This window comes from Dendrobates tinctorius, unplaced genomic scaffold, assembly GCF_039654945.1.
Source record: "Dendrobates tinctorius isolate UK_male_01 unplaced genomic scaffold, ASM3965494v1 ptg000239l, whole genome shotgun sequence".
In the NCBI taxonomy this organism is placed as follows: Eukaryota; Metazoa; Chordata; class Amphibia; order Anura; family Dendrobatidae; genus Dendrobates; species Dendrobates tinctorius.
The window spans coordinates 2,881,871-2,909,399 of NW_027361906.1; the positions used below are offsets into that span (position 1 = coordinate 2,881,871).

Consider the following 27,529-nt stretch of genomic DNA (forward strand, 5'->3'; position numbering starts at 1 on the left):
AGGCTATACACCCTTTAGTATCACATGAAAGGGTGCTAGTTGATTATAAAATAGGGGGCCTGTGACATTAAATATATACAGGACATCTATCCTATTTGTTCTATCTATCTATATCTGCATATAAAATTGCTTTATTAGATTGTAAAGTAGCTTTAATTTACATGGATAATTACAGTATGTAAAAGATTATGTTAAAAACACATTGCATACTGAAAGTATACGGATGTTAGGAGAGGAAAAAACGCATGGCACTCGCCAACTTTTGTGGCTGAGAATCTCAGTGAGTTTATATACTCAGGTGTGAGCGAACCGTAACCGTTTTTCTGATAGGATTCTGGGTTTTCTCCTAACATGTTCCCTGAATTCCTCCTGATTTTGGAAAGTAACAGTAAGGCCGGTTTCACATTAGCGCATTTTATGCGCGCGCACGGCCGGGGGTAGCTCCGCCCCCGAGCCGGCTCTCTGCCCGGCGTGCCCGCCCCTTGCCTGTAGCGCCGCCTCCTAGCGGACAGCGGCGCCTGCGATCGGCGCACCCTATCTTTAGCATAGGGTGCGCCGATCGTGCGCAGGTCGTGCGCTAGTTGCGCTTTGACCTGCGCTGCGCACTTATGACGGTGCGCCGTGCGCGCCAAAATCCGAAAAGTTCGATTTTGGCGCGCACGGCGCACCGTCAAAAGTGCGCAGCGCAGGTCAAAGCGCAACTAGCGCACGGCCTGCGCACGATCGGCGCATCCTATGCTAAAGATAGGGTGCGCCGATCGCAGGCGCCGCTGTCCGCTAGGAGGCGGCGCTACAAGGAAGGGGCGGGCACGCCGGGCAGAGAGCCGGATCGGGGGCGGAGCTACCCCCGGCCGTGCGCGCGCTGAAAATGCGCTAGTGTGAAACCGGCCTAAACCTGGCACTGTCAATGGCGACAATGATGAAAGGCAAGAGACGTGCCAAAAAATATTGATAAAATATTGGACACTCTTAAAAAGGGACCCACCATGATCGCTGAACCGCCGCTGCTTCTGATTGGCGGAAATACTTCTCTGGACCTTCATGTGGGCAGGAGATGGCACGGAGCTATTGTTCAGATCGCTGCTTGGCCGTGATCTCTGACACAGGTTACTACTGGAGAGAGATTCGCTGCCTTCAAACTAGAAGATAAAACGGGATTATTACAGTCTACCAGATCCTAAAAAAATGTGAAAAGTGTCCATGTGAACTGCGCCGATGTTCAGGTTTTTACAACGTTCCTAGAAAAAGTTAAACAAGGTAATTGGCGGCAGCTGGAATGGAGGTGTAGTACATCATAAAGTCCTGCAGATGGCACTGTTGTACAAGGAGAGAGACTAATGTCCCGCTGACAACACTTCCTGGACGCAGGAAGGATGGCACAAGGATGGAGGGGCTGATTACATTTGCATCGATTCTATTCAATGTTCGGAGCCCTGATATTGGATAGAGCTATTCCACCATGCAATAAGATGGATGGAAGATGGATACAGAATCAAGATAGATAAAAAATGGTAGCACTCCCATTGCATAAAAATCATAAAAATGAAAAATGGTATTTATTCCAAGTCTATATGCACACAGTTTTGGCTTTGGAAATGAGCCTTTTTCAAGTGAAGGTTCATTGCCAGCGACGAAACATTGGGTACATGGACTTGGGATAAATATCATTTTTCACTTTTTTTTTTTTAATGGGAGTGCTGCCATTTTTTATTTTAAATACATATATAATCCAGTGTGTCTGGCCTGCAAAAAAGTGAGGACAGATATTTTACCTCTGGAGGTTTCCTCCCCAGCAGGAGGTAAGTAGCCATCACTTCGTCATATTTCTGGTTGACCACAGCCTCGGTGATTTCCTCTCTGGAAAATCCCATTGTCACCATAATGTCTGCAAAATGGAAAAGAATAAACTTGTAAAGCTGATATTCCATATAACGCTGCAGATTACTGCTTGATTCGTCGCGCCGCCCACCTATCCTCTTTGTATCATTGTTATCCGGCTCCGGTTCGGTGTACGGCTTCAGCTCATCGTCCTCGTAGCCGACGTTCATCCATCGATCCTTCATGATTTGCTGCCGAGAAAAGAAATCATCTTCATCAGATACAGTCGACATTAACATACAGCCTTGATGTGAGCGGAGACCCCGATGTGATGACGTGTGGAGTCAGCAGACCCCCAGACATAAAAACAGACCCTCAGCAGACTTCGGACAACCCCATATCTACATGTGGATGCCCTTAATGTATGTAGACCCCTCATATCTGCAGATGCCAGATCCCCCCCTCCCTTATCATATAAAAACCCCAAAACCAGACTCCTTTATATCAAAACAGACCACCATACCGACAGACCCCAGACTAAACCCACAATTGTACACATCCCTGCTGTAGTCCGAAACCATCCTAAATATACAGACCCCAGACCCAACCTGATGCATACACGTTCCCAGCACCGGCCCAGAAGCGCAGGAATGGGACAAGGGGAGAACATTTCACAAACATGGAGCCCAGAGATCTCCCCTTTATCCCAAAAGTCGCAGAGAACAGTTGTCAAAATAAAAACGGTGCAAGCAGTCACAGGAAACAACTTGTGCCAAATGTATGGACGAACGCCATATGTGGTGGAAATGTGAGGATGGAGGAGATGTAAGAGTGTGAGCCTGCTCGCTTACACCATGTGCATTATGCGCCTGCTCGTTTACACCATGTGCATTATGCGCCTGCTCGCTTACACCATGTGCATTATGCGCCTGCTCGTTTACACCACGTGCATTATGCGCCTGCTCGCTTACACCATGTGCATTATGCGCCTGCTCGTTTACACCATGTGCATTATGCGCCTGCTCGCTTACACCACGTGCAATATGTGCCTGCTCGCTTACACATGAATTATGCGCCTGCTGGCTTACACGTGCATTATGCACCTGCTCGCTTACACCACGTGCATTATGCGCCTGCTCACTTACACCACGTGCATTATGCGCCTGCTCGCTTACACCACGTGCATTATGCGCCTGCTCACTTACACCACGTGCATTATGCGCATGCTCGTTTACAACATGTGCATTATGCACCTGCTCGTTTACACCACGTGCATTATGCGCCTGCTCGTTTACACCATGTGCATTATGTGCCTGCTCGTTTACACCACGTGCATTATGTGCCTGCTCGTTTACACCAAGTGCATTATGCGCCTGCTCGTTTACACCATGTGCATTATGCGCCTGCTCACTTACACCACGTGCATTATGCGCCAGCTCGTGTACAACATGTGCATTATGTGCCTGCTCGTTTACACCACGTGCATTATGCGCCTGCTCGTTTACACCATGTGCATTATGCGCCTGCTCGTTTACACCACGTGCATTATGCGCCTGCTCGTTTACACCATGTGCATTATGCGCCTGCTCACTTACACCACGTGCATTATGCGCCTGCTCGTGTACAACATGTGCATTATGTGCCTGCTCGTTTACACCACGTGCATTATGCGCCTGCTCGTTTACACCATGTGCATTATGCGCCTGCTCGTTTACATCACGTGCATTATGCGCCTGCTCGTTTACACCATGTGCATCATGCGCCTGCACATTTACACCATGTGCATTATGCGCCTGCTCATTTACACCACTTGCATTATGCGCCTGCTCGCTTACACCATGTGCAATATGTGCCTGCTCGCTTACACATGAATTATGCGCCTGCTGGCTTACACCACGTGCATTATGCGCCTGCTGGCTTACACCACGTGCATTATGCGCCTGCTCGCTTACACCACATGCATTATGCGCCTGCTCGCTTACACCACGTGCATTATGCGCCTGCTCGCTTACACCACGTGCATTATGCGCCTGCTCGCTTACACCACGTGCATTATGCGCCTGCTCGCTTACACCACGTGCATTATGCGCCTGCTCGCTTACACCATGTGCATTATGCGTCTGCTCGCTTACACCACGAGCATTAATTCCGTAATCGGAGCGATGGAGGAGTGACTCCGATTAGGAGACAGGGTGTCTCTTGCTGACTTACTTCTAGGCTGCCTCGCTTCACAGGGTTCAGTACAAGCAGTTTCTTGAGAAGATTTTCACAGTCCGTGGACATGTAAAAGGGTATACGGTACTTTCCTCGTAGGACTCGCTCCCGTAGTTCCTAAAACACAGAAAGTGTCACGTTATCGCACACATGGGGAAAACAAGGAAATAGAAGACTGGGAATCTGACAGATGTTGTCTCCCTTTCCCAAGAACGGATGCCAGTCGATCACGTGCTCTGCCTCACTAGTCCAACTCTGTGGGACTGATGGAAGGAGCAGAGCAGCCATGTGCGGAGCTTGCATCAGTCCTATGCAAGTCCATCCGTCTGCCCCACTATCCATTTAGACCCCCACTTATCCTCAGGGTAAAGGAAACTCAGCACTGGTTTAGCGCTGCTTCCATGTGCATTGGCCCGGCTGCAATTCCCTGCACAGCAAAGAGGGTGGAAGCACAACTGTGCATGGACCTGTAGCAGGACCCGGAGCAGATTCCCTCTATTCCTTGCACTGTGGCCCCTTCATTCTCTGAATGATAGGGGAGCCCATAAACTGAATCCCCCCCCCCACGATTCAACAGAGATGCCATATCCTATTCATATACCACCACTCTATACCATGAAGTGGATGGACAACCCTTTAAGAATTTGTCCCTAATCCATAGGATTCATCTTCACCGTCCGCGGTGCACTCTATAGTCCACTCCTCCGTATTCTGCACACTAAACCTGTCCCCCTATTCCTCACCCTCCTCCCTTACCTTTAAGTTCTGTCCATCAAAGGGTAAAGAGCCGCTGACCAGTGTGTACAGGATGACCCCCAGACTCCATACGTCCACCTCAGGCCCATCGTACTTCTTTCCCTGGAAAAGTTCAGGTGCAGCATATGGGGGGCTCCCGCAAAAGGTGTCCAGCTTGTTCCCGATGGTGAACTCGTTGCTGAAGCCAAAATCGGCGATCTTGATATTCATGTCTGCGTCAAGGAGGAGGTTTTCTGCCTGTTCAGAGAAGAAGATCGTTAATTCTTTACATGCGCTCAGTCTGGGGTCTGCACGGAGCCTCTGACTGCTGGGGACCCCATATTGTGCCCATTATGCAGTCATCTGAGAAGGAACATGGAGGACATCCCGGCCTCTGAGCTAATGACGGGCTCCTGCTGACACGGAGCATTTGATATGTCGGCAAGGAGCAAGCTATTCTGATGGGATCAGACTTAGGCCTCTTTCACACTTCAGTTTTTTTGCATCAGTCAAAATCTGCCAAAAGGACGGATGCTGGATCCGTTTTAGAACTGATGACAACGGATGCCACCCATCCGTTTTTTTGACGGATCCGCAAAATGAAGAATTTTAAAGGAATCGCAGCCTGGAAAAAGAGGAGAGAGAGAGAGAGAGAGAGAATCGCAGCCTGGAAAAAGAGGAGAGAGAGAGAGAGAGAATCGCAGCCTGGAAAAAGAGGAGAGAGAGAGAATCGCAGCGAGGAGAGAGAGAGAGAGGATCCGTTTTTTTCAAAACCTGGCGGATTGTGACTGATTGTAAAAAACTGAAGTGTGAAAGAGGCCTAAGCATATTCCAGATCGGCTCTAAAATTCCTGCTCTCCCCCAAGGAAGAGCTGTGAGGGTCCCTCTGAGGCTGTGCAGGTGTCTGCTTCACTTACAGAAACAGCGCCACTCTTGTCCATAGGCTGTGTGTGGTACTGCAGCTCCATAACCAACCAATAAACTTTTCTGGAACCCATTTTAAAGGGGATTCCCAGATGATTACCCTACATATAAGGGGGTCTCCCGACTCCTTTCCACCCCCCGATATAATCTGTTATGATGGGACATTTTGCATTTCTCCATGTGTGGACAGGATAGAGCTGTCAGGCAGCGGTTCATGTGTGTTTAGGGGTCGGGAACAATAGTTACTGAAGGTGTACAGGTACCGCAAAGGGTTTGTCTAGTAGTAAGAGACAGATGACCAAGCCGTAGGATAGCATCATCATCAGATTGATGGGGAACCGACAACTGACACCCCAACAATGATCAACTTAGTGGTGGTTCTTGATACTACAGCTCAGCGCTTATTAAGCCTAATTAGCTGCAGTACCAAGAATGACCACTAGATGGTGTACTGTTCCAGCATAAATATACAAAAGGGCTGTAGGGAACTGGGTGTCGGAGGCCCCAATATTGCAGAGGCCTTTGTGCAGATGCCCCATTTGTATTCCCTATAATTCAGTACTTAGGTTAATGTATTGGTGGAGGCAAAAAAAAAAAAAAACTCCCGCCACCAAGTATTTTACAATCTGAGCCAGACTGGAGGGGGAGATATTTATACCAATGCCTCCTGCTTGGATGCAACTCGCGGTACCACGACCATACGGCATGCTGCTATGGAAACTGTCATATAGCTGGGGAATTGGTTATAATGTCATTATAAAATAAAAATCATCCTACAATAATGAAAATATTCAAGAGGATGTCCAATAATCCTGCTATTTATGCACAGGATAAATAGATTATACAACGGATGTTCTTTTTGAGTCTAAAATGAGTAAAATAGGTAAAAAAAAAATAAATATATATATATATATATATATATAATTAGTGTCCTGCAGTCTGCACAGTCACCACCAAAGGGAGCTCCTGCATCATGTCACTATAATAAACAGTTAAAGACATAAAATCATAAAAAAAAAACTGCTAAAAAAATGTCATAAAGTAAAAGTACAAGGAAAATCCACAAATATCAAAAGACAAAAAAATAACTACCTTTAAATCTCGATGTACAATACACTTCTGGTGGCAATACTGCACGGCAGACACGATCTAAATAAAAGAAGTAAAGGAAACAGTCAGCATGGAGGTATTTTACCATCATCACATTGATGGGTGAGATATAATAAAACTGGACAAGTGGAGTGAGTGCCAATAGCAACAACTAGAATACATTTTCAAAAGAAAAAGTAAGAGCTGGAGTCCGATTGGTTGTAAGCTTTAATTTGGTTGTAAGCTTTCATTTGCTTCTTGTATTTTTAGACATTTTTATGTCTTACTGTTGGAAATCAGATTAGGTGATAAGTTTTGATTTTGGAACAATCCCTTTAAAAGGAATAGACACCCTAAGAAATGTAGCTGCACCACCGCTGTCCCTGGGCACGGCTCTTCAGTGGCATCTATGGCTGCAAAGGCCTGTTACTGCAACTCGGGATCGTCCCAGTAACAGTATTAGAAAACCTTGGTGTCTTTCTTCCAAAACCAGCGCCACTTCTGTCTACAGGCTGCGTCCGGCATTGCCGCTGAGCTCCACCGAAGCAAATATGGTTATGGCAACCACTCATAAGTAGAAAATGTCTCAAATAAAAGGGAGGAGGTCTCTGATAACGCTGCAGTCTCTTTTGACAGCAGCAATTGAGAGGTTAAACAGCAGAGATAGGAGAATCCTAAGAGCTCGGCTGTCATCTGCCAGAGGATCACTAACTCCAGGGTGGATAATGGGGTCATACTTATTCTTCAGGAAGAACGGGCCTCTTCAATCACGCTCCAATCTCTCTTGACAGCGGCAATCAAGAGAACAAACAGCCGAGATCGGAGATTTCTCTGATCCCGGCCATTAGAGAATGAGCTAGGGTGTCATCAGTCAGTCGATAGCCAACAGTACTTATTCTACAGGAGACCTCCTTGATCAAGCTCTAGTTTCTCTTAATGGCAGCAATCAGAGGGCTAAGCTGCCGAGATCGGAGATTTCTCTGATCCCTGCCAATACAAGAGACCGCCGATCAGACTCCAGGGTGGACAAACGAGCCGTACTTATTCTGCTTTGTCATTAGGGGAAGGCCTGTTTCATTATGCAGCAGTCTCTTTTAATGGTGGCGATCGATGGGATAAACAGCCGAGATTAGAGATTTCTATGACCCCGGGCATTAGAGTAGGAGCTCGGCTGTCATCTGTTGATCACCAGTTCCAGAGTGTATAACTGGGAAGTACTTATTCAACACTGCCATAAGTACGAGGCCTCTTTGATGAAGCGGCTGTGTGTCTTGATGGCGGCAATAGAGGGGATAAACAGCCGAGATTGGAGATTTTTCGGATCCCTGACATTAGAAGAGATAAGATGTCGGCAGACAACAGATCACAGACTCCAGGGTGGACAACCGAGCCGAACCTATTCTACTCTGCCATAAGCAGGAGGCTCGTTTCAATATCCTGCATTCTCTCATAAATGAGGCAATAGAGGGGTTAAGCGGCCGAGATTAGAGGGGTCTCTGATCTCTGCCATTAGAGCTGGAGCTCGGCTGTCACCAGACAGACGATCATCGGCTCCAGGGTGGACGCCTGTGCCACTCTTACTCTACATCTACCATAAAGGAATGGTGCAAAAGAATAGGGTCGGTTATCAGCCGCCATAACACAGCAGATTTGTGGTCACTGAGATGTGATGCAGCGTGATCCTAGGGCACAAATGTACAATGCTGGGTCTATGAAAAGGACACTGGCATCAGTATCTTGTGGCACGTCTAGATATTTTCCCATACGGGATTGTCAGCGGCCTGGACAGCGTCCTGGACAGCGTCCAAACTGTAGTAGGCGAAGAAAGTATACGGGCAACAGAAAGAAGCTAATGATGGCGCTGATCCTGAGAGTTCACTGCGTGACGGGTATTTATAGCCTTCACCCCTGCAGAATGCCAACAGCTGCCGCCCCGCACCAGTCGAGCAGCAGCAGCGTCGGGATCTAGTGCACGGACCTGCCCTGCTGGAAAATAATCCACTGGGGGGAGAGAGAGGATTTTCCATTCATGCACGGCTGATCATTCCAACTGGTGTATACTGGGTTAACCCCTTCACTGCCACATGCCTGCGTTATGAAGGGCTCCAGAGCTGCTTTGGAAAAACCTTCTATATAGTCATCATTAGCATCGGATTGGTGGCGGTCCAGTTGGCAGCACCCCTGACAAACGGTGATGTCCGGACCGGCTGCAGGTCAACTCGATCCGAACTCAACAGCGTCACATATCTGTTTAGGAGACCCGTGGACGGTCCGGACATCGTGGTCTGTATTCGGACATTGTTTCATTGTGTCCGGACTCTTCCCCGATAGCAGAAGTCAGGGATCAGGCATGTTGGAGAAAGAGGAGAGAGGAAGCAGAGATGCCGGCTGTCCATGTTGCATTCTCTGCGCCTGTCGACACCACTGAGGGGCGCGCGCGCGCTGCGCGGGATTTAGGTTTTAGGGTGTGTGCACACGGCGCGGAATTTCTTGCAGATCTGCAAGCAGAGTACAGTACAATGTTATCCAATGGCTTTTAAAAACCGCAGTGCACACGCTGCAGATTTGCTGCGGTTTTAAATCCGCAGCATGTCAATTCTTTCTGCGGATTCCGCTGCGGTTTGACACTTGTTCCATTTTACAGGTGTCAAAACGCAGGGGCAAACCGCAGACAAATCCGCAGGTCATTTTACCTGCGGATTTACCTGCAAATCCGCAACTCAATCCGCGATGTGTGCACTCACCTTTATTGAGCATGTTGCAATTTTTTTTTTCTCTAAATTGTGCCATTGACCATTACGGGGTCCGTGTATCACAGCCGTGTGAATTGGCCCCAACTGAGAGAAGAAAATGTAGTTATTAGCTTGGCTCAGATCCATCTGGCGTCAATTTTATAGTACCCAGAGATCAAAGCACAGGGGCTGAATTTCTTGGAAATGACATGAGGAGGCAATTAGCCATCCTACGTCGCACGGCCATGTTCCCGACGTCAATGCGGAAGCCGGAGCCGTAATGCTAAACAGCAAAGGAAACCAAGTGCACACGAGCCGCCTAAAAATAGCTCCCATCCCCGAATATCACTACCCCCCACCGCCACCTTATTATAGCCAGCGAGTCATACTCCGAGCGCGCGGCGAGCGAAGGCTAATGCAGAGCAGACCACCTGGAAAACCTCCACGCGAAAAAGACGTCACGCAGACTATAAATAGCTGCTCCTTTCCTTCTTTACCTGCCTAAATTTCGCCCGCGCCTCCTTCTCCTTCATCCTCCCGTGGGCCACTAAATAATCAAACACTTCGCCTGCAAGAAATAAACACATTTATTACACACGGGTCATGACTGGGCACGCTCATTGCAATTTATAGGGATGAAGAAAAAAAAATACAGTGTGAATCAGAGGAGGGATCCTTTAACCCCCGAGCTGCTGCAGCAAAAACACATTTAATTTGGGGTTTTTTGTTTTGCTTTTTTTTTACCCAGCAAATTAAATTTGTACATTATTAAACATCCTGGATTGTGATTTAAAAACAATAAAAAAAATTAGTTCTATATCAAACTCACAGAATGAATAAAATCAGACGGAGGCTCATGTTAGCTTTAGACGTGTATAATAAAGCATCATAACACACAATAAAGAAAAAAAAGAAGCAAAAAATAATACAAATTATATACCGTATATAGAGTAGACAGATACAAAAGAACCTGGAGACAACCGTTTAATTTCCCTACAGCAGCCCCGCAGGAAAAGTGAAGTATTACAAGTTTCCTCCAAACCAGGGGAACTCTTTGTGACTGTTCTAAAATGTAAGTAATTTCCGACTGGTATGGGATCCCTTCTGTTTTACTGAATGGATACTAGTCAGTTATCACTCATCTTTAGGGTGTGTGCACACGCTGCGGATTCTGCTGCGGATCCGCAGCGGTTTTGGTCCTGCAGATCTGCAGCAGTTTAACCTATGGGAAATGGAAACCGCAGTGCAGACGCTGCGGATTTTTCTGCGGTTTCAAATCTGCAGAAAGAAATGACATGTCAATTCTTTCTGCGGATTCCGCTGCGGTTTGCCATCTCCTCCATTGTAGAGGTGATAAACCGCAGGGCAAAACCGCAGCCTAATCCGCAGATAAACCGCAGGTCTTCTGACCTGCGGACTTACCTGCGAATTTTTACTAAATCCGCAGAGCATTCCGCAGCGTGTGCACGTACCCTAAGGATAGGTGGTAATTACATGATTGGTGGGGGTCCAGCCACTGAGACCCCGAATGGAGGGAAGTGTGCATGCTTGACTGCTACGTTATTGAAGCAGGGGGATTTTAGTGCCCTTTTCTGGCTTTCGGTCAAGGTTTCTGGGTATGTGCAGACGGTGCGGATTCTGCTGTGGATCTTTTCTATGTAAAACAAAATGCTGCTTTTTTTCCCCCCCGAGCAGATCTGGTGCGGAATGAAAAATGCAGCATGTCACTTCTTTTGTGCGCTTTTGCTGGAGTTTTCCACCTGCTCCATTCTAGAAATCCGCAGGTGGAAAACCGCACAAAACATGCATTAAAATCACACAAAAAAATGCACTAAATCCGCAGGAAAAATGCAGGTCATTTGACCTGCGGATTTAGTGAATTCTGTGCAGAAAATTCCTAAGCAGAATACGCACCTTGTGCACACACCCTCAGGAGTCAGATCCCCCCATGCCATTGAAGCGGGGGGCATTTTAGCACCCTTTTTAGGCTTTCGGTGAAGGTCTCAGGAGTCAGATACCCCCCCCCCACAACTTACCAGGGAGACTGGCGCATCCAAACTCTCTTCCAAAGGATGATGTTGTGGGGAGAGGGGGAATCGACGGTTGAAATTTTGATGTCCGATCCTTCCATTTGCAAGGGGTTTCACCCCAATCTGTGAGCGCTCTACCGAGGAAGAGTCGGGAGAGGGAGCAGTCTGCCTATTTTATGGGGATGTAAAAGTGTAATTTTCCCTTTGCTTGTGAATGAGTTACGTCTTAAGGGACCACTAAAGAAAGTTTTTCTTATCTCTACTTACTGTGCAGATGAAAGCAGTCTATTGCTCCCTGTTAGCAGCCACTCTGCTGCCTGGAGAAAGGCTGTGAACATCCAGAAATATTTATATAAATTCTGTCCATAAGATCAGCAGACCTCGTTTTAGAAACTGCAGACTTCCGTCCCGGGACGCGATGATGGCGTCATGTGCCGATGTGCCATTAATCACTGCTCTCACGCTGGATTCACCAGTCTGCCACTTAGCCGGAGGCGATAACCAGCAGCGCGGGATCCAATGTCCTGGGAAACGCTGATGCAGCGGTAACGTGATAGGGGATGAAGTGATTGGCTTGGAATCCAACTTCTGGCCGATTACGCAGCTGGACACAACCGCTGCCAAAATCGCCATTAAACTTATGCAGTCTAATTACCGTAAGTAAAAACTCTGGATGTCACCACTTTAAGATTTTGCCAGAACACAGCGTACTTTTATCAGCTGCTTAACCCCATTAAGACCGGGTGATTTTCCACTGGTTTTTTTTGTTTGTTTTTTTAATTCCTTTTCTTCCAAGAGACAACTTTTTAATTTTTCTGTAAACATATCGATTTTTTTTTTTTTTTAGAACTTTATACATGATTTTTTTTTTTTCATTTTTTTGGGGAGGTGGGGTGTAACTTTTTAATTTTTCCGTAAGTGGAGCTGTGTGAGGACTTTTTATCGTGCCCAGATGATGTTTTTTTATCAATACTATTTTATGGTTTGCACTAAGTTTTGATGGTTTTTTGGGGGGTGAAGTTTAGCAGTCGAAAAATGACAATTTTGTTGTTTCTATGTTTTTGTTTTTTTTCCATTTTTTTGGCCTTTAACCTATGGTTTAAAAATTTTATTATTGTGATACAGTTGATTTTTATTTATTTTTTTATTGTTGTTATATTTTTTACTTATTTCTGAACTAAAAAAAGAAGGGGGGTGATGCAACATTTTTATATATTTTATTATTATTATTTTATTTTTTTTAGTCTTCTTGGAGGACTTGAACTTGTCATTGTTTGATCACTCGGTCTATATACTGCATTACATAATAAAATGCATATTCTCCTATGAAGTCTCCTTTACTAGAAGCACTAAGATGGGGCAACTCTTCAGCCAGCCCCCACCATACGCAGCCAGAACGATTGTGTCACACGAGCAGCACTTAAATAGTTAAAAAAGCAGCAACCGGCGCTAGCTCAGCTCGCTGCTGGCTCAGCTCTTGACTCGCCCTTTTACATTGGGAAGGGGTTAAGGGGATATCAAATTTAGAAGCCCCCTGTAACCACATTCTCAATTCTGTGTTAATGGAGAAAGATCCTCCGCTCAGGATCTTCATCTCTAGGCTACAAAGATGATCTCTCTCACTGGAGGACCCACATTCTGTCCAGCCCATTGATTACAATGGAACGTGTGTAATACCTTCATTCTCCTGCGGTGGTGCTGCAGGGATACAGAACACTTTATTTTCAGTCTTTCCCACCAATACTGGGTCCTGCCTTTAGCAAGCTCAGCTAATTTTGCCAAACAAACCCATGGACAACCCAGGGGAAAGGTAGAAGTACATAGTGGCCACCAGCTCGGGTCTTCCCAAATGGGAGACCCTCGTACAGATCTCTGGAGTTCGTAATGGGGGTTGTGAGCAGTAACACCCCTATATATGATGTCCACATGAACTAACAGCAAATATGACCTGAACATTTCTTCATGAGACACCTGTACAGTATGCAATCCCTAATTTCTCCTGTGGGAGTGCTGCAGGGAAATTGAACACTTTAATTTCAGGTTATTCTATACATATAACTGATCTTCGGGGGGGGTGTCTTGTAATGTTGTTTTAAAGGGACCTTTTTAACAAGCAGAGAATGTTTAAGTCATACAATCCTGAGGAGGAATCTCCCCACCACCCCTCCAAAATATCCCCATGCCCTATCAGAGCATATGCACCTGGGGTCTTCTCCCCTAGACAACCCCTTTAGTCTACAGTAAAATATTAAGGGGGCTGTATGACACTTTAGAAAAAAAAGCTGTGCCCCTTCCCCTCCCCCCCAACTGTGCCCCTTCCCCTCCCCCCCACACACTTTATTAGTTGTGGGGGGTTTTTTTGCAATCGTACATTTTGCACAGTGTGACGCCTCTGGCAATACGTCCAAGAGTGGACCCCCTGGATCGCGGATCCGAAGCCCCTGGGCCGAGCGCACCTGGTGAAGACCGACCCCTGTACAGGGATCGTTAGGGGCAGGACCACAGGGGGCGGAACCGCGACAGCCGGAGCCAGCAGGGACGACTCGGAGGACTGGCAGACAGAGCAGGAGTAGCGGGGAGGAAGGCAGAAGGTGATGGCAGGAAGACTACAGGAAAGGTACAGGGAGGACCACGGAAGGAGACAGGCTGACGGACAAGGACCAGGAACAGGGCAGACAACGGAGCAACAAGGATAGGCAGGGAACACTGAAAAAGGTGAGGCCGATGGGTGCTGCGAGTCACAAACAATCATCAGGCGCCCTCAGAATGGAGCGGGCGCCTGATATATGCGGAGACCGGAAGTGCGCCCTACAGACCCTCCCCTAGCGACGCCCCCTGCCAACAGAGGCCGGAGGAACGCGCGCGCGCGGCCTAAGGCCGGCGCGGTTACCCGCAGCAGAGCGGCAAGCAGCGCGGAAGGACGCGCGAGCAGGAGGAGGCAGGTGAGAGGAAGCTGCGGCGGGCACCGCCGCTAAAGGGGCATCGGCGGGTACGGCCGCCGATGTCACAGTACCCCCTCCCATATGCCCTCTCCTTCTGAGGCTGGTCAGAAATCTTTTCATGATAAGGGGGGCATCGACATTTTCTCGGGGCTCCCAGGACCTCTCCTCTGGGCCAAAACCCTTCCAGTCGATAAGAAAAAGAGTTTTACCCTTGACCCTTTTCATAGCCAGGATGTCCTTTACTTCAAAGACATTGTTAGAACAAATGGGCGAGGGAGAAGACATGGAGGTTGGTTGGAACCGATTCAAGACCACAGGTTTGAGGAGCGAGATATGGAAGGCGTTAGGGACCCGGAGTGACGCCGGCAACCTCAATTTGTAGGCTACCTTGTTAATGCGCCCAAGTATTTCAAAAGGCCCGATGTACCGAGGACTTAATTTGTAAGCAGGGGCCTTCAGGCGGATATGTTTGGTAGAAAGCCAGACTTTGTCCCCGGGCTGGTACGGGGGTAGATCCCTTCGTCTTTTGTCCGCGTGTCTCTTAATTCGGACGTTGGCCAGCTCGAGCGCCTCTCTGGTCTCCTTCCAAATTTGTGAAAACTCCTTGGCGAGAGTGTCTGCTGCAGGAACTCCGGATGATGCGGAAAAAGGCAATGGAACCCCAGGATTTAGCCCAGTTACCACAAAGAACGGTGTCTTGGACGTTGATTCGCTGGAATGATTATTATGAGCGAATTCCGCCCAAGGAAGAAGAGAGACCCAATTATCTTGATGGGCGTTAGAAAAGTGGCGTAGGTAGGTGGTCAGAATTTGGTTAATCCGTTCCACTTGGCCGTTGGTTTGAGGATGATACGCTGAGGAGAAGTCGAGAGACGTGCCCAGGAGCCGACAGAGGGCCCTCCAGAATCGGGAAGTAAACTGGACCCCACGATCGGTCACGATTCGCAGAGGGAGACCATGTAGCCGGAACACGTGGTGGATAAAGATTTCGGCCAACTTTGGAGCAGATGGCAGTCCGACCAGGGGAATAAAATGGGCCATTTTGGAAAAGCGGTCAGCGACGACCAAGATGGTAGTGCATCCTGCAGAGCGGGGCAGATCAGTCACGAAGTCCATGGCGATTTGCTGCCAAGGAGCCTCTGGCACAGGCAACGGATGAAGGAGGCCGGAGGGCAGAGTCCTTGGAATCTTGTTCTGAGCACAAGTCCTGCAGGAGGCTACAAAGTCCTTTGCATCCTGGTGGAGAGAGGACCACCAGTAATACCGGGACAGAAGCAAAAGAGTCTTCTTAATCCCAACGTGCCCAGCAACCTTGGAAGAATGACCCCAGCGCAGTACTTCCAGACGTTTGTTTGGAGGAACGAAGGTCTTGCCAGGCGGAGGGTCAGAGAACCTCACGGGAGCCACGGAGATAACTTTAGCCGGCTCGATGATATAAGATGGGTCCTCCTCCTTCTCTGGTGGCTGCAAAGACCTGGAAAGCGCGTCAGCTTTGATGTTCTTACTGCCGGGCCGGAAATGGAGCTTAAACTCAAAACGGGAAAAATACAGAGCCCACCTGGCTTGTCTGGAGTTGAGTCTCTGGGCAGATTGCAAGTAGGCCAGGTTTTTGTGGTCCGTGAAGATAGTAAAGGGGTGCACTGCCCCCTCGAGCAGATATCGCCATTCCTCCAGCGCCATCTTAATGGCCAATAATTCCCGGTCCCCAATGGAGTAGTTGCACTCCGCGGGAGAAAAGGATTTGGAGAAGAACCCGCAGGGGACAAGACGTCCAGATGGAGCCTGTTGGGAGAGAACTGCCCCAGCTCCAGTGGAGGAGGCGTCAACTTCCAGGATGAAGGGCCTACTAGCCACTGGACGGTGTAAGATCGGAGCAGAGGCAAACGAGCGCTTCAGGGTCAGAAAGGCGTCCTCGGCTTCAGAAGGCCAGACGTTAGGCTTCGTCCCCTTACGGGTCAGGATCGTAATGGGCTTGGTGACTGTAGAGAAGTGGGGTACAAACTGCCGGTAATAATTAGCGAAGCCGAGGAAACGCTGGATGGCCTTTATGCCAACTGGACGAGGCCATTGGAGTACCGCGGACAGCTTCTCCGGATCCATCCTAAGACCGGACTCCGTGATGATATACCCCAAGAAGGGTAAGGCTGTTTGCTCAAAAAGGCACTTCTCGATCTTGGCGTAAAGACGATTTTCTCGAAGGCGCTGCAGGACCATGCGTACACTTCTCCGATGGGAGGAGAGGTCGGTCGAGAAAACGAGGATATCGTCCAAATACACCACCACGCAGGAATAGAGTAGGTCTCGGAACACCTCATTTACGAATTCCTGAAACACCGCTGGAGCATTGCAGAGACCGAACGGCATGACCAAGTATTCATAATGGCCGTCCCGGGTATTGAAGGCCGTCTTCCACTCGTCCCCCGCTCGGATTCGGACTAAGTTGTAAGCTCCCCGCAGATCCAACTTCGTGAAGATTCTGGCCCCCCTCAGCCGGTCGAAGAGTTCAGGAATCAGCGGGAGCGGGTACCGGTTTTTAACCGTGATGTTGTTCAGGCCCCGGTAATCAATACAAGGTCGCAGGGACCCATCTTTCTTCCGGACGAAGAAGAAGCCTGCGCCCGCAGGGGACGAGGACTTCCGGATGAACCCCTTGGCCAGATTTTCCTGTATATATTCCGACATAGCCGAGGTCTCTGCTGGGGACAAAGGATAAGTTCTCCCTCTGGGAGGAGTGGCACCAGGAACTAGGTCGATAGGGAAGTCATAGGAGCGATGAGGGGGTAAGGAATCCGCCTCCTTCTTGCTAAACACGTCGGCAAACGTGTGATAGGGTGCGGGTAGACCCGGGAGGTCGGCAGGCTTCAAGCATGGACGGGGACGCGTGAGAGCCCGTAGGCAGTGCTCCTGGCAGGAGTGCCCCCAACGGAGAACTTCCCCAGAGCGCCAGTCAATCACAGGCTCGTGCCGTCTGAGCCAGGGAAGCCCTAGGAGAACAGCATGGGCTAGTTGTGGCAAGACATAGAAGGCAATCTTCTCGAGGTGGAGAGCTCCGATTTGAAGGTCTACTTCGGCGGTAACCATGGTGATGAGTCCGGGTAAAGGTTTACCGTCAACGGAGGAAATAGCGCGAGGGTTCTTCAATACCAACACCGGAATCTGGAGTTTATCAACCTCCTCCTGGCGGATGAAATTACCGGCAGCACCCGAGTCCACATACGCCTCCACAGATCCACGCCCCCGACCTGTAATTAGCAAAGCAGAAAGGGTAAGGGGAAGAGAGGAATTTTGATCACCTAGGGGGTCCTCTCTTACCTGACCTAGGTGGAGGCATTTCCCGATCTCTCTGGCTTCTCCGGACAAGTACGCACAAAATGGTTGGCACCCCCACAGTACAGGCAGAGACCCTTGGTCATCCTCTCCCTGCGGCGTTGCTCGGACAGCCTGACACGATCGACCTGCATAGGCTCAGGAGCGGTGCTAACGGGAGATACCGGGAAACGAGGGACGGGGGCCTGATACAGCCTAAAGGACCTCCTCTCTCCGACTGCCTCTCGAGCGCGCTCCTGAAAGCGGAGGTCTATGCGAGTGGCTAGCGAAATAAGGTCCTCCAGAGTGGTGGGAGTGTCACGCCCGGCAAGCTCATCCTTAATCTTACTGGAGAGGCCTCTCCAAAAGGCTCCTACCAGAGCCTCATTGTTCCACCCCAACTCAGAAGCGAGGGTCCGGAAGCGGATGGCATATTGCCCCACTGTGAGGGAACCCTGGCGGAGGTTAAAAAGGGCCTCAGTGGAGGACGCTAAGCGACCCGGTTCATCGAATACCTTGCGAAAGGTTTCTAAGAAGGTCTGTATGCTTAACACGACGGGATCATCTCTCTCCCATAAGGGGTTTACCCAGGACAGGGCCTCACCCTCGAGATGGGACACAACGAACGCCACCTTGGCGCGGTCAGTGGGGTACTGAAGAGGGGCAAGCTCAAAATGTAGCCTGCATTGATTTAAAAAGCCCCGGCATAACTTGGGATCTCCACTGTACCTGGGGGGTTTGCCCAGACGGGGAGCCGGGGTAGAGGCTACATCCGGGGAGGAAGTTGCAGCGGCAGCAGAGGATTGCAGGGCCTGTAATCGGTCATCCACGGATGCCATGTAACCCAAGATGTGGGATTGGGCGTCGCGCTGCTGCGCGAGCTCCTGCTGAAGGCTGACTAAGAGGGGAGCGTGTCCGGGGTCAGAGGTCTGCAGGGCGGACAACCGGGTGTCCATAGACTTCATAAAGGACATTATCCGGCTCTGATTTTCACGAAGGAAAAGTAATTCCTTTTGTGTGGTGGCAGCGGCACCGGCGGGATCCATGGCCTGATGATACTGTGACGCCTCTGGCAATACGTCCAAGAGTGGACCCCCTGGATCGCGGATCCGAAGCCCCTGGGCCGAGCGCACCTGGTGAAGACCGACCCCTGTACAGGGATCGTTAGGGGCAGGACCACAGGGGGCGGAACCGCGACAGCCGGAGCCAGCAGGGACGACTCGGAGGACTGGCAGACAGAGCAGGAGTAGCGGGGAGGAAGGCAGAAGGTGATGGCAGGAAGACTACAGGAAAGGTACAGGGAGGACCACGGAAGGAGACAGGCTGACGGACAAGGACCAGGAACAGGGCAGACAACGGAGCAACAAGGATAGGCAGGGAACACTGAAAAAGGTGAGGCCGATGGGTGCTGCGAGTCACAAACAATCATCAGGCGCCCTCAGAATGGAGCGGGCGCCTGATATATGCGGAGACCGGAAGTGCGCCCTACAGACCCTCCCCTAGCGACGCCCCCTGCCAACAGAGGCCGGAGGAACGCGCGCGCGCGGCCTAAGGCCGGCGCGGTTACCCGCAGCAGAGCGGCAAGCAGCGCGGAAGGACGCGCGAGCAGGAGGAGGCAGGTGAGAGGAAGCTGCGGCGGGCACCGCCGCTAAAGGGGCATCGGCGGGTACGGCCGCCGATGTCACACACAGGCAGAAATTATAAATCAGCCCCGCGCTATAGAATTTAATGATCGGGCCACACATTCCTCAGCAATATTACTTCTCATCTACTAAATTTCTATCAATCTAGACAGAATGAAATTGGCATGGATGACAGGACGAGGCCAATAAGAAAACTCTTCATCCGGACTCCAGTGAATAAGCGTCTGTCTGCATCAATACCGGTGGTAGCCCCCTCAGCGCTCTCCTGTCCTAGGGACTGTCTCTGCCCATCAGCACAATACCTATGGTCATGAGATAAAACAGCAAACTAGCGTAATTGCTCTGATTAGAATAATCTTTATAAACTGTCCGGAAGACTCAGGAAATAGTAATTATGATCCCTTAAAGGGACTCTGTCGGCATTCCTGACTTGTGTTTTTTAAATAATGTATGAAATAACAATTCGGAATCATCTTTTCTTATAACTCTACGTGGATCCGTTCCTCTTTTATTCCTCCTAGAAGTTCATGAATGAACTTATAACTGGGCGTGATCGTTCCCTTCCCACAAGGGGTGTGTCCATACAGTCTAGCATTGTCAGCTCTGATTGGTTGGTGTCAGAGTCACACCCAGCGACCAACCAGGCAGCTGTCCACATATTCATACATTTCTAGAAGGAATAAGAGAGGAATGGTTTAATGGGGGACAAAATAAGTTACTGAAACCGACATGTCAGGAGAATTGTGAGATGAAACTTCCTACAACTCTCTAATAGCAGAAACTTAACTTAAGGACACCATGAAGGAAACCAGGTGACCCCATTATAATTCAACCAGGCTGCTGGATGCCATTAGGATCCTACAGAAGAGTATACAGTGAGCTCCCTCTAGTGGTCGCTCCCCACGGTGAGAACTTTATCACTTTAGAGAATTTTTAAGAAATGTATCCACACTAAATTTAATAACCTGTTACTGTTATGTATCTATGTCTGCTTTAAAGCGGATCACCAGATTTCAAAATGCAATCTGCTCATATTATATAGAACTGACAGACCTGATGAAACGGGTGTACTTACTGTGAAAATACAAGTTAGAATGGTTTTACAAACTTTTTTGAAAGTTTATACTTAATGTACACCCACTTAGCCTGATTTAATAGGTCCTTACTGTAAACACACCGTGCCTTTGATTAGTCTATGGAACACTGCCTATCTAGCCTGACTAACAGCTCCTCAGTGTCTCTCCTCCCTGCTTCTGTTGATTCTCTGCTCATCTAGCCTGACTGACAGCACCTCAGGGTCCCTCTTCCCTGCCTTTGCTGAATTTCTGCTCATCTTGTCTCGATGGATAGGTCCTCAATGGCCCTCTTCCCTGCCTCTGCTGACTGTTCATCTAGTCTCATTGATAGAGCCTCACTGTCCTTCCTCCTTGCTGCTGCTCAATCTCTGTCCATGTAGCATGACAGCCACTCAATGTTGGTCCTCCTTGCTACTGCTGAATCTCTGCCTATGAAGCTTGACTGACAGCTCCTCAATGTTCGTCCTCCTTGCTACTGCTGAATGTCTGTCCATGTAGCCTGACAGCCACTCAATGTTGGTCCTCCTTGCTACTGCTGAATCTCTGCCTATGAAGCTTGACTGACAGCTCCTCAATGTCCCTCCTCCCTGCTTTTTCTGATTCTCTGCCCATCTATTGTAACTGACAGCTCCTCAGTTTCCCTTCTCTCTGCTGAGTCTTCACTCATCTAGCCAGATTCACAAGTCCTCAGAGTCTTTCTTCCCTGCTGCTGAATTTCCACCCTCCTAGCCAGACAGATTCCCCTCCACTGTCCTTCCCTTCCTGCCCTGCTGAATCTTTACCCACCTAGTCTGATTAACAACTCCTCAGTGTCCCTCCTCCCATGCTGCTGATGAAGCTCTGCTCACCTAGCCTGACTGACAGCTGCTGAATGTCCCACCTCCAGCTGAGATCTCACACAGCTCAGTGCAAGCTGCAGCTGTCAGTCGCGCTGGATGGACGAAGTCTAAATACACTTGGGGCACATTTACACATGCCGATCACGTGGCGTTGAATGACCGCCGATTGGCTGTCATTCAATAGACTGCTTAGACAGGCTGCCCACACCTCTATGCGCACTGAACGATCAGTAAAACGATAGTTTTGTGTGCAAAGAATATCATGTAATAGGCAGCAAATGTCATGTATACAAGGGCCGACGTGCTGTCAAGAACGATGATATTCAAGCTTTCTAGAATGTCAATACAAGCCGATAATCAACTTCCTCGATTATTCGCCAGTCGCCATGGCTTTTGGACCCATGAGTTCTTTTAAATACCTCTTCTAATATGTCGATTACACATTGTGTTATAGATTTTCATAGTAAGTACATCAGACTCATCAGGTCTAAGAGATTGATTACTTGGGACAGGACCGCTTTACATTATAGAGCCTTATACATATTAAAGTCGGGTAAACCTAATGATATCGGCGGGATTAGCCAACAGTCTATTGGGTTAGCGGGACCTCCCTACTCTTCCCTGAAAAGTGATATTGGGGAGAAAAGAATCGGCACATTGGAATTCCAAAGACCGATCCTTTTGTTCTCTGAGTGATAAACCGTCAGAAGTGTCTCTCCCATAGAGAAAACAGTGATTGGGGGAGACAGCGGTCAGCTATCAGACAGCTCTCTAAAGTGTACGGGGGCCGTAATCCTTCTAACCCTATTCCTCCCCCATTTAGCCTGACAGGGGAGGGTCTGACCTCTAGGAACCCACCAATCCCTTTAAGTTTCTCTCAGCCTCCTGCACTGTAGGGACTCCCCGAGGCTGGACTGCCCCCTTTAATCATGAATGTCGATTTTTACCAAATTCCGATCAATAACCTAGAGGACATTATTTCCCAAAAGTACGAGGTCCTATAAATAAGTCATAGTTTTCGGAAAACATGTCTGACCCAGCAATAGGTCTGCGAAATTATATCATCTACTGGAAGTGCGGAGTCACCAGTCATTAGTCCTTCATGGCGGACAGCGAGGAGGAAACGATCAGTCAATGATATCTTATCATCCCCTTAGGACACGCTCCAGCCAGTCTTCAAAAATACTTCAAGACCACAGGAGACAGATAACGAGAGGAAAGCAAAACTCACCGGGAACTATCAATATGGTGGCTTCCCGCATTATCCGCAGGTCAGCACCAGAATCCATCATTCTGCAGGGTCCTGTGTTCTGGTAGACAACACGTATGCTCTGATTTACTTATGTATGTTTGGCAAATGCTGTCTAAAGAGACATCTAGCACTCTCCACCTCCAAACGGTATAAAACCCCTCTAATTAAAGGGAGCTCATCACGTCATCATTCCACGATCAGCAGGGTGTAAGAAGAGAAGGAGCTGCACAGATTGATTGAGTCCGGTGGGTGGTCCACATCAATTATTCCCAACCTTCCTTACAGGACTGGTGTGACGGAGTCAGCTTCTGACTAGAGTCAATTTCTAGAGTGGACCCTCTGGGCTGTGGCACCCACCCACCTAGGGCGAGCTGACCTTGTGAGGAACCACCCCCTATACAGGGAGTGTCAGGGGCAAGACCAAGGGGGTGAGCCACCACGACTGCTGGAACCAGACGACCGGCTCAAGGAAGACACAAGTGCGAGTGTCTGGCAACAAAGACAAAGCGTGGTCTCAGGGTATCTTCATTAAAGCGTGGTCCCAGGGTAACATCAGGTGCAAGACATAATTACGAGGACAAAGTGATACACAGCAAGGTGCGTGTGAGGGCACGGCAAGGTCCAAGGCATGGTACGTGCTAGGTGGCACGCCTGGGTTCAGGCAAGGGCTAGGTGGCATCGGACTCCAGACATCTGGCAACGATCGACAGGCTACGGACATCAGGCTACGGATATCAGGCCGCAGTCATCAGGCTTCGGACCTCTGGCAGCGATCGGCAGGCTCCGGACCTCTGGCAGCGATCGGCAGGCTCCGAGCATCCGGCAGGCAAGCCAGTGTTCAGGCAAGAAGGGACGCCAAAGTTCAAGACATGGTGCGCGTCTGGAGACACGCCAAGGTCCAAGGCAGGGTTCAAGGCAGGATACGTGCTAGGAGACACACCAGGGTCCAAGACAGGGTTCTAGGCAGGATATGTGATAGGAGACACACCAGGATTCAGGCAGAGGCCTGTGCCTGCTAGGAGGCACGCCAGGGTTCAGGCTAGGGCCTGTGCGTGCTTTAGAGAACACGGGGAGGCATGCTAAGGAGCAGGCTAGGGCCTGCGCGTGCCAAGAGGGCACGCAAAGCACAGTGCAGAGACAGCGTAAGTGCAAGGAAGCACAGAGAGCACGGCTGGGGCACTGGCTAGCTGGTCGGGCTGAGACACAGACAGGCGGGTACGACTGAGGCGGACACGGCTGAGGCACAACAGGCGGACACAGCTAAGTCACTGGCCGACGAGCACGGCTGAGGCACAAGCAGGCGGGCACGAGCAAGGCGGGCACGGCTGAGGCACAAACAGGCGGGTGAGGGAAGGCCAGGCGCGTGCAAAGGGCACGCAAAGAAACAAGGCAAGGCAAAGTACAGAACAAGGAGCGGAATGTAGGCTGAAGCACAGAGCCGGGTACAAGAAAGAGAAGCGGAGCGTATGCTAGAGCCCAGAGCCGGGTAACAGACAAAGCACAAGGTACAAGACAGGGCTTGTGCTAAAGGAGCACGGGAAGGCAGAATACAAAAGATAAGGCTTGAAGCAGAGTACATGGCCAAAGCGCGTACAGACTGCACGGCGAGGCACAGTACGGAAACAGGCTTGTGCAAGAGAGCACGATAGGACAGAGTGAAGGAAAGAAGCAGAGCTTGTGCTAAAGGAGCACAATAAGACGGAGTACAGAGAAAGCACACAAGGCAAGGCACAGGACACTAGGCAAGATACAGAACACGAGACAAGTACAGGACACCAGACGAACACAAGACACCAGACGAAGTACAAGCACAGAGCGTGTGTGAAGAAGCACAACAGGGCAGAGTGCAGAGGCACAGAATACAGGGAGCGACCGAGCAGACCAAACAGCCTAGCAGGGAAGCAACACGATACTCAGGCCCCGACCATAGGAAGGGGCGGTCTGATATAGAGCATTAGCACCTGGACTTCCGGGTCAGGACCATGGGGGAGGCCTTCCGGGTCGTTCCTCCAGGATCATAGAGAGGACTCCTAGGTCAGGTCCTCTAGAAGCATAGAGATGATTGCTGGATGAGGTCCTCCTGGACCATAGAGAGGATTGCTGTGTCGGGTCCTCCAGGACCATAGAGAGGATTGCTGGATGAGGTCCTCCTGGACCATAGAGAGAATCGCTGTGTTGGGTCCTCCAGGACCAGAGAGAGGACCACTGAGTCTGGTCCTCCATGACCATAGAGAGGATTGCTGGATTCGGTCCTCCAGAACCATAGAGAGGATTGCTGTGTCGGGTCCTCCAAGACCATAGAGAGGATTGCTGGATGAGGTCCTCCTGGACCATAGAGAGTATCGCTGTGTCGGGTCCTCCAGGACCAAAGAGAGGACCACTAAGTCTGGTCCTCCAGGACCATAGAGAGGATTGCTGGATTCGGTTCCCCAGGACCATAGAGAGGACTGCAGCAGGCAGAGCAGAGACGGGCGCACACCCAGCAACGGCATGCAGCCATAGTGAGGTACGCGTGCACACTAGCGATGGCGCACAGCCATGAGATGAAGCCCATGTGCGCACAAGCAATGGCGTATAGCCATGAAGTAAAGCACGAGTGCACACCAGCAACGGCAGGCAGCTGTCATGATCTATGCTGGATCATGACAGATAAAATGCACTTGTAACCTCTTTTTTTTCCTTATGCTGTGTGCTTAAGTTTGGTTTTGCCCCCGGTGGCCATTAGGATTATTACACAGTGGTGTCTTTTGTTCTAGTTTGCCCCGGTGGTGGTGAGCGTTATTGCACATGATTATAAAGCAGGTGTGATTGCTGGTTCTTACCTATAAAAGAGTGTCAGGTGTTGCAATCACTGTTGGTGATAGTGTTCATTTCAACCATCCTTGGTGGAGGAAGGATCTAGAGAGAGGTCCTGGCAGCTCAGTCAGAGCCCTGGTGTGGAAGGAGTCAGAAGGGATTTCCTTGCAGCTCTGACAGAGCTTGGTGGCAGCTATTCAGGAGGAAAGCTGCATTATGGTGGTGGACTCTGCTGCTGGGAGCAAGAGCAACAGAGCAAAGCTAAGTGATGTTACCCCTGTTTTGTGACTTCCCTTATGTGTGTTTCAGTGCAGTGGTGGGATTAGTTTCTGCACCGTCCATTTCACTAGTGAGGAATAGGTGCAGGGCGAGCTAGGGTTCTTAGGTTCCAGCTCGGCGACAGGTGCGGAGCCTGTATAGGGACTGTTGTACAGACTGGCTCAGGGGAGTGCAGAAGGTCTCCACGTCCCCGTTCCCTATCGCAGGGCCCACCATTCTAATTGTTTCCCCTTATTATTTAAATTCGCCCTGCTGGAGGCGGTGTATCCAGTTTTACATGTAATTCTGAAATTCGCCTGCTTGAGGCGGTGTATCCGGCTGCACGTTTTATTGTTTAAATTCGCCCTACTGAAGGCGGTGTATCCAGGGTCGCGTGTGTCATATAAATTCGCCCTGCTGGAGGCGGTGTGTCCATGAGATGAGGTGCGCGTGCACACTGCTCCTGGGGTCATGCAGCATAACAGAGCCGACAGGCATAACAGTGAGTTGCACGTGCACACTGCTCCAGGGGTCATGCAGCATAACAGACCCGACAGGCATAACAGTGAGGTGCGCGTGCACACTGCTCCCGGGGTCATGCAGCATAACAGACACGACAGGCATGACAACTGGATACTGAGCTAGATGAGTAGGACCCTAACCCCCCCTTTGTACAGACTAATATTGGGAATGTGAGTTTTAGCATTATGAACCAATGACGCATTGTGGTAAAACACACAGAATTATGGGAAAACAGTTACAAACTCGGGCTTGATAATTTTTAGACTTCAGCTAAAAATTATTTTCACACTGCGTGAAGCTTTGCCTGTTTGTTAGGCAATCCCTACATGTGATTCGACTGCTGATCAGCCACGAAACATGCAGCATCGGGGACTCAAACATATTTTTCGAGCACGCCGAAGACACTCGGGTTAGGACACGAGCATGCTTGGATAACACCTTAAACAAGCACGTTCGCTTATCACTAACTGCGATACCAAACTTTTATAGTTTTTCTTTTTGTTCAATGAGGTTGTCCACTTTCAGAAAATCACTGTAAAACAGTGCTTTATTCACCCTCCCTGGGTCCCGAGCTGAGTCTCCGCCACTGCTCCCAAAGCCAATCAGTGAACTCCGCAGCTCTGAGCAGAGTGTTCCCTTTACAAGAGCTGGGCCATTGAGCTCAGTGATCATCTGTGATGTCAGTGCTACAAACAATGCCTGGCACCGTAAGCAGCAGCGGAGAATCATCATTGGACCCGGGGAGGGTGAGTATGGTAAGTTGTTGTTTTGTTTATTTTAAGAGACTAATTTTACTGAAACAGCAGCTCACAGCCTGGTAAGTGATACATCGCTGGAATCTGGGTCTCTGTCTTTATATAAAGCTGTATGGTTAAAAGAATTGTCCATTTAATAGATGAGGGGGGGTACTTTGTTCGAGATTTTCATCTTTTGGCCGGATCTGAGAGAGCCGTCTCTCAGTCTGTCTCACATTTATACATACAACCCATAAGCACAGTGTAATGCTTCTTTTCTCCTATGGTGGCACTGCAGGGAAAGTGCACACTTACTGACAGATATCCCCACCGATCACAGATGATCACTAGATACTTTGTGATCAGATTATTCTCAAGGGACCCACCTAACAAGTAGTGATTATCCATAGCGCTTTGCGACACTCCGACCACATATTTCTCAGACAAAACCCTAAAAATTAATCCAGAATCAAAGAAACAATAGACTAATAAACGTTTCCCAGATTCTCAGTGTATCGTACTACTATAACCAACCCCAGAGAGAATGATTTACTGAGTAGAGGTGGAACAGCTGGCCCCAGGAAAGTGTAGTAAATCTTATCTCCTAAAAACTACTGAT

The 27,529-nt window shown here is 49.3% G+C and overlaps 1 protein-coding gene across 1 annotated transcript in view; it reads right to left on the reverse strand.

The window, feature by feature from the left end:
- Positions 1-27,529, reverse strand: part of MARK1 (microtubule affinity regulating kinase 1) — a 149,683-nt gene that overhangs the window by 26,899 nt on the left and 95,255 nt on the right. Inside the window, exons 6-12 of the mRNA XM_073556791.1 lie at positions 10,010-10,080; positions 6,784-6,840; positions 4,789-5,025; positions 4,030-4,149; positions 1,970-2,069; positions 1,773-1,885; positions 986-1,139 (exon numbers count right to left, since the gene is read on the reverse strand). Coding sequence (XP_073412892.1) covers positions 986-1,139; positions 1,773-1,885; positions 1,970-2,069; positions 4,030-4,149; positions 4,789-5,025; positions 6,784-6,840; positions 10,010-10,080 — 852 coding nt within the window. The remainder of the gene's footprint in view (positions 1-985; positions 1,140-1,772; positions 1,886-1,969; positions 2,070-4,029; positions 4,150-4,788; positions 5,026-6,783; positions 6,841-10,009; positions 10,081-27,529) is intronic.